Below are 13352 nucleotides of genomic sequence, written 5' to 3'. Positions count from 1 at the left end.
AAACTTGGCTTATTAGGCAAATCGGGCCTTGAATAGTAGGCTGAGAAGTGCGTTCTGGCTATTAGGTACGACATATATATATATATATATGTCGTACCTAATAGCCAGAACGCACTTCTCAGCCTACTATTCAAGGCCCGATTTGCCTAATAAGCCAAGTTTTCATGAATTAATGTTTTTTCGTCTACCTAACCTACCTAACCTAACCTAACCTAGCTTTTTTTGGCTACCTAACCTAACCTTACCTATAAATATAGGTTAGGTTAGGTTAGGTAGGGTTGGTTAGGTTCGGTCATATATCTACGTTAATTTTAACTACAATAAAACAAAATTGACCTCATACATAGAGAAAAGGGTTGCTTTATGATTTCATAAGAAAAAAATTATAGCAAATATATTAATTCAGGAAAACTTGGCTTATTAGGCAAATCGGGCCTTGAATAGTAGGCTGAGAAGTGAGTTCTGGCTACTAGGTACGACATATATATATATAAAAAGGTATAGACCCGATGCATATGACATCACTATACTCCATGTTGTATGCAAACATTTTGACTGAAGGGGGTAAGGGGGGTAAGGGGAATGGCACTGGTTCCTTATTAATGCTAGGACTGCAGAATGTGCACTAATGTGTGTTTTGTTCAATGTGCACTGACTGTATGCATTATAGTATTGTGTTACCATGTGGCAGCCAACATGAAAGTAGCCAGATTCATGAAGTTTTACCAATGTCCTCAAAAAAGATCATTCTGAAGGTTAAACAAGCTATCTTTAGAGAAAACAAAAACCCATTCTCTTTGGTACAGATGCAAAGTCAATGAATACTTGCACAAAATGAAATTCTGTAAGAGAATGTAAACTTTGTCAATGTGTAAACCTGTGGCATTACTGTTTTGTAAATAATAAGAAAAAATACTACTATACTGAAGAATGATTTCAAATATTTGAGAATACTGCATACACATTAATCTGTGTGTGTAAATCATGAAGAAGTTGACACGTGATGGACACTGACAGTCAGACCACGAAGGAAGGATTAAGACAGTAATTTCCTCAAGTACTTTCATATTTAGTAATCCATCTTCAGAAGGATACATCTTCATTCTTCTGAAGATGTATCATTAAATACAAAAGTACTTAAGGAAATTCCTGTCTTAATCCTTCCTTCATGGTCTGACACTGTCACATTAATCCATGTATAAACAGTATTCTCGTATAATAATCTCATACAGATTTATAACACACATTAATCCATGTGCATTGAGAGCTAGTAATGTAAATATGTGCATACAAATCTACTCCTAAGGATGACACTGGACATGCCAGACCAGTATTTACTTTTTACTATATTTCTGACTCCTACCATACAACTTGTTATAATAAAAAAAAAGGGTGGGGAGAAGGATAAACTGGCAAATATCTTCACCAGACCACACACATATACGGGGCGCTCTCTATGTTTCGGTTCGTCCTGGACCATTCTCAATCGACTTGAGAATGGTCCAGGACGGACCGAAACGTCGTCGTCCCTTCACCTTCTAGTGTGTGGTCTGGTCAACTTACTTTAGCCACGTTATTGTGACTCATCGCCTGCATATGGCAAATATCTTGTTAAAAATTTTGCATCATGGTAAGAGTTGCATCAATAGTTTTGGACCCAAATGAGTGGCATTGGTAGACCAAATACTGAGAACTACAAGTGTGTAATTTTGTTTATTTCCATTTGAAATACTGTATTGTATATTCAAAAGGAATCTGTATGCAAAAATAAAGAAAGAATGCCAAAATAAATACTATATATACAGTGAAAATCTATTTTGGCCCAAGTAAGTGCTGCAATCATATGATGGGGACTAAGACTTGAACATCTAAATCAAATATATTTGGGGCCTACTGTGACTGCTGGAAGTTGCCACTTAGCTGTTGGAACCTTGCAGCCAATAACCGCATCAATATAGCCTCAAAACTTAAATCGTCACATGATGATGACTACATTACATTAATCGATCAACACATGATGACTGCACTTTGAGGGTTAATATTATACAGCTTTCCTCATCAATCTAACCAAGACTTCACTTTTGTAATATGTCACCACCTATACAGGTCATTATTCATATATGGCACTGTAACCTAAGTAAGGAACCAATGTTTCTTAAGCCACACAGTCACAATGTTTACAAATTAACACATTGCGGCATGACATCAGTACAAGGGTTTTATAAACAAAAAATCACATTTGAATCAAATACTGTATTATTAATATTGTACCAACATAGTTACTGCAGTAAAATTTGCATAGTTAAGCAGTCAATGAGCAGCCTAATGAATACAAATTTATATTTCTAAAGGTAAGAAGAATTCCTTTGACAGCTAGTATGGTGTAATCATAAAACTGCAAATAAGTTGCAAAGCTAAAACTGTACAGTACAGTATATATAAAAACAATTAAAACATAGCAGGGGTGGCCTAACCACAGCTTCCGAGCTGCATGCAGTCTTTTTACCTTTAATATTTTTACACGAAAAGGAAAATTTCTACCCAAATCCAGGATAAGAAACGTGTGGCTGTATAAAGAGTTCCGATACCAACAGAAGGGAGTTCAGTACAAGTGCTGATGTTGAACTGGGCAGACCTAGCTGGTACACTTCATATATAAAACTTATTTAAAGTGTCTGTAAAAACTTTGTGAAGGAAGATGGCTTCAACAAATTGTAAGAAACAAAAATATGAAGATGAACACAAATTTTCAGCCAGAGTGGGAAGAAGAGTTTTCATTCACAGTTAAAGGAGGTAATCTTTGTGCCGTATGTGTCAAGTGTCACTCGGTCATTACAAAGCCAGTAACTTGAAACGCTACTATGAAGGGGAAAAGGGAACTATCGAGAGAAATCGCCAAGCTGTTACAACTAGATAGCACTTGGAAGGGATCAGGATAAGGATTTGGGATAGGACGGGGAAAAGGAATAGTCCCCAACCACTTGGATGGTCAGGGATTGAATGCCGACTGGCATGAAGTGAGCACATCGCTCTACCATCCAGCCCAAGTGACTGGGTATGCCACTATGAAACTAATAAAAAACTTTTCATATGATTACCAACCTAAATCAGACCTAAGGACAAATAAATGAGTTAAAATCATCTATAAATAGCCAACAGACACTGTTGACATTGTTCAGTAAGGAAGCCACAGCTCTCAAATGGCTCTCATGTGGCTCTCAAACATCTGAGCTTTATCATTTGTGGCTCTTACAGTAAGCAAGTTTGGCCACCCCTTGCAATAAAGTATTCAACTTCATAACAGAGTTATGAAAAAGTTAATAGTAAAACTCCCAACACTGATCTGCAGTTCTAAAGATACACACACCAGGCTCTCCTGACTTAAAAATGGAAGATACCAGATATAATACCTTGCACGCCACTCTCATACCCTCTTTTTCTTCATCTGAAAGGCACCTAATGTTGGCAGCTCCTCGCACTTTTTGCTCAGAGTGTGGAAATCCATTTGGGTCATCAGCATAATCTGGTCTACCTATGGAAGTGGGAACCTCTCTTTTGCTGCTTTGTGGATATGGTCGTAAACTGCCTATTGAGGAAAGAATAAAAGAGTAACACTTTACATCCCAAATTACAATGACATGTTAGGAAAACACAAAAATAAAAATATGGGTTACAGAATTTACACTAATAAAAACTTAATTTATCATGTACTAAGACATTAAAAACTGGTTACTGAATATAGAGCTCCACATGTACTGTAATATAAAGCCACATGCAAAATGTTGGCTAGTGAATGAAAACAAATTTACAAAGAAAAGCAGCTTTTCAAATTAATTTCACTTACCAGAAAACATGTAGTATGGCCATGGGTTGTACGGCAAGCTGGAATCACTGGCTCCTGAAATATTCTTAAACTGAGTAACTGCTCTCTTAAAATATGTATAGCCAGGAAAATACTGCATGATCTGATCTAGTTGTTCAGAGAACCATGAAGAGCCTGTATCAGTAAAACAAATGTTAGTTAACGTTTGGCTTGATATACAGAAGTACCGAGCATATACAAATTACAGCACTAGGTTAGCAGCTTTAGTTACAAAATCAGCCAATAAATGGCATGCATAAAACTTCTGCAGGGCACTGCAAATTAGCGTGAAATTGTTAAATCTATCCCCTTTCAAATGAGTAGACAATAATCATTGAAATAAAAATTGAGAAAATGTAGCAGTCGTGTAATGAAACCCTAAGATCGTCAATATAGATAAATTAATTATGAAAAATTAAAGTACTGTACAGTGGAACCTCAGTTGACAAATGCCCCTCTTTACCCATTTTTCGGTATATGAGGTCAATTTCCTTGAAAAATTTGATTCGGTATTCGAGGTTTGTATCGGATGTCGAGTTTGTTGATACATTTATGGGTCGACGAGCGCATGGTTCTGCTGGGCGTTGGATTTACCAGTGTATCCTGCCTAGTGACGACCACGCTTGAAATCTTTGTGAAAAATGTCTGTTTTCTGCTTTTTGGTTTCTGAACATATATATTATTACACAGTATATTATGCCATAGGTCCAAAAAAAGTCAGTGGTAAAGTTCAACCTAAGAAAATAGTTGTGATGATGACGAGAGGAAAAACAAGAGATCATTCCTAGTGACTGAATGCGATATCTCACTACAGACGTGTTAAAATGAAGGGAAAAACAAGTGTCTTTAGACAGATTCTTAGTAAAACAAGCAAGCAGTGAGCCACAACCAGGTCCTAGTGGTATGCCTGCAAAACGTATGAAAGAGTACCCCAAAAATGTCATCACTGCTGTTTGTAATAATGAAAGGGAGACTACCTTTCCAAACATTAACACCTTTTCCTCTACACTTCTCACCGCCTTCCATATGCCAACAAGAGTCCTCAATTAAGGTAAGGTACCAATGAGTAGCATTCTGCATAAAAGTTAATATTTTTGGGTGTGTGGAACGGATTAATTCAATTTATATTATTTCTTATTAGAAAATTCTTTTCAGTTTTCAAATTTTCAGTGTATGAACCGTCTCTTAGAACAGATTAAATTTGTAAACGGTGGGGCCATTGTAGTATGAATGTGAGGTCATTTAATTAAATGCAGTGCTGAGAGGTACAGAAAAAGTATATTGAAAGAAACGGATGCTTACAAAATGCCATGACAAACATGAGAATTGTGATATATAAAAAATATTGTCCTAAGTGAGTACAGTAGAACCTCAAGTGATGAGCGCCTCAATTGGCGAGCATTTTGGGTAACGAGCGCCCAGATCGCCGACAATTTGTTTCGTTGGCGAGCGCTCATTTGAATAACAACAACACATGGTGGGGTCGCGCTGCTTCTCGCACATTCTCGGACGCCTCCGACAATGCAAATATTTTTTTTTTTTAAAGATGCTAATGATGCTGGGATATAAAGGGGTGACTACTGGGATGTTGCAAAGCATTGACTTTTTTGTAGAAAAAATAAATGACATTTTGTGAAAAATAACAAATGTCAAAAAGGTTCATTTGGTGTTCTGCAGGTATGCTGCTCCATGTTTCTTAAATAAAAAAATAAAAAACAATTGAAACAATTTGAAAAACGGACAAATGCCATAAAGGTTCGTTCAGTGTATGTCAGGTAGGCTGCTCCATTATTGAGAAATGAAAAATACAAAACAAATACAACACATTTGAAACAAAGAAAGATTGTCATAATGGAGCAGCCTACCCGACAAACACTGAACGAACATACTGTATATGGCATTTATCTGTTTTTCAAATTGTTTCAACCTTTTTTTTTTATTTTTTTTTATTTAAGAAACATGGAGCAGCCTACCTGCCGAACACCAAACGAACTGTTTGCTATAAAAAAATGAAAAAAATATTGAACAAATTTGAAGAAAGAAAAATGTCACAAAGGTTTGTTCATTGTATGTAAGGTAGGATGCTCCATTATTTAAAACATCGAATACTGTATCATATAGATGTTTTTCGGTGGTAGAACGGATTAATTTGATTTCCATTATTGCCAATGGGGAAATCCGTTTTGTATGACATCCGTTTCATATGATGATCACAGCGCCGGAATGGATTAAATTCGTTATTCGAGGTTCCACTGTATATTCTGAGAGGGGACCAAATGTGCAAAACTGTTTAACACCATTAAAAGAAACCTTGAATTTTGAGGAAAACTGAAAAATACTACAGCAGTAGGACTGCTGAAACTAAAAGATGTCATAGACAAGGTGGAAAGTGTTGGTTAAAATTCAACTGGAAAAATACAAAATGATACTGACAAAATACAAAGAATTTAGAGTACTGTACTGCACTCTGTACACTATGTAGTCATACTTCAGGTGTGAGCTCAATCAACATATTTATTGTACACAAAGAACACATCTAAATCTCTTGCTATTTATATTGTAAAGATAATTATGAAGCAAGTGGAGGTAAAAATGTTATCAATAGCTAAGCTAGAAAAGTATTTACACAGCACATGGAGGTTCAAAGACATGAAGAATACTAAGAAAAACCCAATTAAAAGTTAGATACAAATGTACATACAGTATCATACATACTAACCACACATTAGACACTTAAAAAGGGGACAATATTTCAGTGTTTTCAGAACAATCCCTGTACCAAAACATTTCCTGGATCAAAGTCTCAACCTCTTTACGTGTGGGTTTAATATTTATTTATTTCAGCTACAGCACTGTAACAGAAAATCTGAGCAAGGCTTAATATAGTAGCCATAGAGAGCATGCCCATGTATTCTGCACCAGGCCCAGTCATGGAATTTTATATTCATCAAGTGTCATCCCTGATAGACTAAAAACAGCGGAGATAGTGCCACTTCACAAAGAAGGTAGTAAAGCAGATAAAAAATTATAAACCAATAGCTCTAACTTCAGTAACTTCAAAAGAGTACTAAGAAGTAAGATTACAAATCACATGGAAACACAACATCTACATAACCCTGGACAACACGGGTTCAGAACAAGGCATTCCTGCCTCTCTCAATTGCTAGGTCACTATGACATGGCATTACGTGCCATGGAAGACTAGCAAAACTGTAAAATATAAAAACTTTGCAAAAACTTTCAATAAATGTGACCATGGTGTTATTGCGCACAAAATGTGTACAAAAGGAATTACTGTACTGGCAAAGTAAAGAGATGGATCTTCAACTTCCTAATAAACAGGATACAGAGTGTAATAGTCAACACAGTAAAATCCTGATCATCTACTGTGAAAAACTCGGTCCCCCAAGGTACCGTACTTGTTCCAGAACTTTTTCTTATTCTAATATCAGACATAGACAAGGATACAAACTACAGTACTGTATCATCGTTTGGAGATGATACTAGGATTTTCATGGGAATCGACAATATAGAGGACACAGCAAATCTCCAATCTGATGTACATCAGGTCTTTCAATGGGCGTCATACCAATGATGATACTATTCAAGACACTTGTACTCTCTAGGGAGGAATATTGTTACACACTAATAGCCTCATTCAGAGCTGGAGAAAATACTGACCTAGAGTGTCCAAAGATCCTTTACTTCTAGAATCCACTATACTGTATAAGTCATCTTGATTATTGGGACTGATTAAAAGTTCTAAATCTGTATTCTCTAGAGTGCAGGTGAGAGATACATAATAATCTACACGTGGAAGACATTAGAGGTATTGGTTCCAAATCTAATCACAGATTACATCAGATAAAACCAGTAGGGTGTGCAAAATACCCCTGTTGAAAAGCAGAGGTGCAATAGGTACTCAGAGAGAACTTCATCAATATCAATGGCCCAAGACATTTCAACATCCTCCCACTACACATAAGGGGCATAACTGGCCGGCCTCTCACAGCATTCAAGAAAGAACTCAACAAACACCTCCGAAAAAAATCTGATCAACTAGGCTGTGATTCATACATCAGGCTGCAAGCAGCCACATTCAACAGCCTGGTTGACCAGTCCAGTAACCAGGAGACCTGGTCAGAGACCGAGCCATGGGGCCATCAATCCTCGGAAGCTACACAAGGTAGCCACTTGATAGGTAGGTAGTATACACTATGAAAACAAAAGTAAATATGTTATTGAAGAGAAAACATCAGTTGAATGATTGATGAATAATTTGTGCCATACACATACAGTATAACAGATTTATTTATCCTTTAAGTTTTGTTTACCGAATTATGGTTCAGCATTGCATGGTATCGCTACATCAGATGTCTTCTGTTATTTTCAACTGCAACTGAATATAATGATCACACATGAAAGGACTCCTTTCACTGCATCTCGATTTCCAATACACCAAGATCCATTTGAGCCTTTGTCCACTGTACTTAATACCAATAATAGTGGAGAAACTTACAACAGTGTCTTAGTGCTTGAATGAAGGTAATGAAAAGACCAAATAATTGTGTAGGTGAATTAAAACCAAATTTCTGGATGCAACCTACATCCTTTTTCAAGGTGGTGTAAACAATGTTACAGTAAACGCTCTTGCCACCATGAGTGAGATCATTCTAACAATCCACTAAGTTTCTCAAACTAGTACATGCAGACAACCTATTAACCACCCGCCTCACTCTAAATTGTTTCTTAATTTATTAAAAAAAATGTACATAAATTTGAACCAAAAAGGATGGCAACTTGCAGAGTAGATGCAACCTACACCTCACCCTTCCTGTTCTAGATTTTAAATTAATTTCTTAAAAGAACATTAAATAAATTTGTACTTATATTTCTGTGCTAATTTATCTTCACAATGTTAGAAACTTGTGTAGTAGTTCTCTCCAATAAACAATCTCTATTGCATCATCTACCACAACCCCTTGTAATAGTACTCTTCTTAGCCTCCTAATACTGTACTACATAAACTCCTCACTTTGTATTTAACACACACACACACATCTCTGATATTCACTTCAAATGTTTGCACCCCAATAATCGGTAAGCCGGGCATGCTAACCAAGTACATGTACTATTTAAGGCACCAAAGCATGCCAGTCTCTCAATAATATTTTAGGCTAATTTTTAATTACCAGGTACGTATACAATGAAAAATTATAAAAACAAAAACTAGTGACACGTTTTGAGGTACCATTCATTGTCCTGGGCACAAAGACAATTTTAAATGTAAAATTTGTATGGCTCATTTGTACTGGACTATGCAAGTTTGACAACTAAATTTAAATTCCATGATTTATCATTAAAAATTCAGAGAAAAACTTTACTGGGTACTAACCTTGCACTAACTTTGACTAAAGAAAAATAGTATTTATTGCAAAGAACCTTACAAGACATTAAGTAATTCAGCTCATGCTATATACAGTATAGTATGATTATAAATTCTGTTCCTGTCCAGTACTGTATTCTTTTGCAATCCAGCCAATTTCTCAGTGTAATGTCTATATTCATCTCTCTTATTTTGATCCAAAGTTTGTTATCACATACATTCTCTTGCCATTAGTTTCATACTCGACTACACACGAGTATACACCTAAGCTCACTATTAACATATTCCTCTGACACACTCGATCATACTTACAAATTTGCTATTCAGAATCCTCTATGTCATTCACTGTAAATTTGCCATGACCATGTTATCTCAATACAATTACAACAATGCATTAGTCTACTATTTTCTTAACCCTAAGTGCTTTTAGATATTCTTTCACTACAGAATGTTATATAGAAAATCCACTGATTAACGACTACAAAAATTAAAAGAAACCTAGTTTCTACCAATGCTGTACAGTACCATACCATAGTAAATCTATGAAGCTTCAACGTAACTGGAAGCAATTTCTATTAAAAAATTGGATTATCATGTAACATGCAAATTTATAATGAATGGAAAAGCAATATATAAAAGCAAATAATTGTGCTGCTAAATATATATTAACTATTTACAGAGGTATACATGAACTTACTAGTCTTTTTATGAAGTAGTTTATGTGATTCCCATGAACCCTTGAAGCAACTCTGAAAGAAAATGAATTATTTGTAAATCAAAATTGAAACTACAAATATTGTAAATGTCTTGCATCAAAATAATTAAACAAAATTTATTCACTTGTGTGGTACTCAAAACAAAGAGTGGTTACAATTGTTATAATATTGAATATCACACTAGATGGGGTAACTGACAATACCCATGGTACTTTGTTAAAAAAAATTATCATCATATTACCTTAAAACTACCAGTATTTTAATGCAACTCACAATTTATGTGCACAATTAATAGAACACATTACCTATCCTAAGGAATGTGATTATGTTTGAGACAGACCCATGGAACCTTGCACTACTTGGATACTGTACAAGAAGTCCCTGAGCCCATTATGTGCCTCTGTAACCCTTTCCACTACTGCCCACAAGATGGGTATGGGGTGCATAATAAATGAACTAAATTAACTAAACTGTACAAGAAAATACAGTTGGATCAGACATCAATAAACCACTTATTAGCAGTGCAATGCCACTAATTATAATTAGCACTGTACATTTTGGGCCAAATTTCATACTTTACCACTTTTGAAAGGATATACAGTAAATCACATTGTACATGACTGACTCCCCAATAGATTTTATAATCATTAATTTTGTCAGGGGCAGGAAGTTGGTGTACATATATGTACAGTACTTCAGATATTTTATTTCCCCCAAGGTAGCACTACTGACCCTCCCCAGGATGCACCACCACAATACTGTAGTTGTCCGATTCCCAGGTACCTATTTACTGCTAGATTAACATTGGTATTATGTGAACGCAAACTTGCCCAATCATTTCTGTCCTGGCCAGGAACTGAATCCAGAATCCCCCGATTGTGAGTTGAGAACCTTAACGTTACCCAACCCAAATGAGTAACATAAATGCTTGATTGATAAAGATTAAGCCACCCAAGAGGTGGCACGGGCATGAACAGCCCGTAATGAGTAACATAGCCTGACCTAACCATATATACAGGCCTGACATACACAACAACCTGTCAAAACACCTGTGTACAATTGAACAATACCTTTTCTGAAAGCATCAAACTTTCAATTAAAAAAAAAAAGACTCTACACTTGCCTGTACAAATAACAGTATCCCTAAATAATGAAATAATGACACGCTAAAACCATTAACTGTAACTCCTCCTCTTCTGCCCGAAACGCTGCGCGTACTAGTGGCTTTACAAGATTGTAATTACTATCCTATGCATCCTCACAATCCCAATGTACCTTCTTGTATATATATAAATAAATAAATTCTATCACATAAACTTCTAAAAATACTAATATAGGCGAGAGCACGAGGAAACACGACCCGCGCCTCACTCAGCACAAGAACTAGACTGACAACGGGCTTCACCTGTGTGCAAAAAAACGATCCCTGTATTCCTAATTTGATGCAGGTTGGACACTGGAGCTTAGCATCGGCACCGCAGCCAGGTGTTTCACAGACGTGAGACACAACCCCGTTGGCCGACATCTTTGTTGTCGTACTGAGGTGGGCGGCACACGAGCCTAAACCCGTCCTTCCTCGCCCTCAGCCTCACGCCTCTCATCCACCCTCTACTCATTAACAAACTACTTACTTAACGAGCCATCGTCACTTAATTAATTCAACATTTATTATATCGGTAATTGGGGCTGTGTAGATTTAAACAAAATGGTGATATAGGGATTGATATAGTTTTCAGTTGTACAAGGGGTTGCAGGGAGTAAAAATAATGTTTTTTTATGTAAATTAATTAAATTATGGAATAATAATTATTATTATTATATAATAATAATTTTTATTTAAAAGAATGTGTGTACAATGAACAAAAGAGGAAGGGACGATTGTAGGGACAGTTGTTTCACATACACTTAGTATAAGGGTCTCGGTAGTGCAGTCGGATTCGTTCTCGACTCACAATCGAGAATTAAAGTTTGAAAACCGGGCGGAAGAGAAATGGTTGGGCCCATTTTTGATCACTTAATGTCTCTGTTCACCTAGCAGTAAGTAGGTATCCCAAGAATTAGTTAGCTTGTTGTGGGGTTGCAACCTGTAGTCCAGTCGAAAGAGAAAAAAATGCCGAATAAGGACAAAAAATCAGGAAACGCTGCAATTTTATCGTCTTCGTAACAGGGTACTAAATAACATGAATTGAGTACCCTTTACCACCCTTGGCCACCATCTTGACATAAATGGCGGCCAAACACAGTTCTTTTTTTTAACATCACGCTTAGGACTCGCTTTAAAAACAAATACAAAATACAAATACAAATATTTATTCAGGTAAAGTACATACATACAAGGTAAGATACAAAAGTTGATGGATTTATAGATAGAGCTAGTACATACAATGCCTAAAGCCACTATTACGCAAAGCGTTTCGAACAGGAAAAACACTAAGACTAAAACTTAATACTAATTGAGATTAAAGTATAAATTGTGACTCGGTTACAAGTATCTCTGGGACTTCTCATTATCTGCTGATGTAGACCTGACCAAATGTAAACTGTGTCAACAAAATTATTCGCACACCCTCCGTCACTATGTGATGTAGTGCGAAAAGATACGTGAATTTAGAGACAATTCTATAACCAATGTTCCAGCGATGTGTAAATATTTCATTCAAAATGATCTGCTACCAGAAATTTTAGCCAAATATCCCCAGTTTGCTAACTGTAGGTAGTAACTGAGTGATTGTAGCCTATCCACCGCTGCCCACTGGATGGGGGGCGGTGTGCAGGACAAACATATCAATTGTGACACTAGCTCTCCACATATGTCCTATTTATAACCCCCCAGTCCCGCTCATGTACATGTCCAACCCATGCTTGAAAACAGAGAGTTAGTATAAATGGGGTTAAGTCAGAGGGGGATAATGTTGTTAGTGGAGTACCTCAGGGCTCTGTCCTGGGACCTCTGTTGATTATAATATACATATAAATGATTTAGATTCAGGTTTGAGTAGCAACATTTGCAAATTTGCCGATGATACGAAAATCGGTAGGGAAATTAATTCGGAGGAGGACTCACTATCACTTCAAGTTGATCTAGATAGGGTTTTGAAATGGTCAAATGATTGGCAAATGCTGTTTAATGCTGATAAATGTAAAGTTCTGAGGCTAGGTAATGATGATAGAGTTACAAGATACGAGCTAGATGGTGTTGAGATTGCGAAGTCGGATTGCGTAAGGGATCTGGGAGTTATGATTAGTAAGAATTTAAAACAAAAGGATCAATGCATGAATGTTTGTAATAAGGCGAATAGGACACTGGGATTTATTAATCGAAGCGTTAGTAACAAGACACCTGGTGTGGTTCTTAAGCTATATCTTGCTCTGGTTAGGCCCCATTTAG

The 13352-nt window shown here is 36.4% G+C and overlaps 1 protein-coding gene across 2 annotated transcripts in view; it reads right to left on the bottom strand.

Moving 5' to 3' along the window:
* Nucleotides 1-11528, bottom strand: part of LOC123775285 (methionine aminopeptidase 1) — a 27075-nt gene extending 15547 nt beyond the window's left edge. Inside the window, exons 1-4 of one of the 2 annotated variants that reach the window (XM_045770305.2) lie at nt 11370-11528; nt 9946-9997; nt 3845-3997; nt 3411-3586 (exon numbers count right to left, since the gene is read on the bottom strand). In XM_045770305.2, the coding sequence (XP_045626261.2) occupies nt 3411-3586; nt 3845-3997; nt 9946-9997; nt 11370-11489 (501 nt within the window). In that variant the 5' untranslated portion in view covers nt 11490-11528. The remainder of the gene's footprint in view (nt 1-3410; nt 3587-3844; nt 3998-9945; nt 9998-11369) is intronic. The other variant, XM_045770313.2, reaches the window with a different exon arrangement.
* Between the last annotated feature and the right edge of the window lie 1824 nt (nt 11529-13352).

This window comes from Procambarus clarkii, chromosome 10 (genome assembly GCF_040958095.1).
Source record: "Procambarus clarkii isolate CNS0578487 chromosome 10, FALCON_Pclarkii_2.0, whole genome shotgun sequence".
Lineage (NCBI taxonomy): Eukaryota > Metazoa > Arthropoda > Malacostraca > Decapoda > Cambaridae > Procambarus > Procambarus clarkii.
The sequence above is the reverse complement of the archived record's forward strand: the minus strand, read 5'-3'. Positions and strand labels throughout refer to the sequence as shown.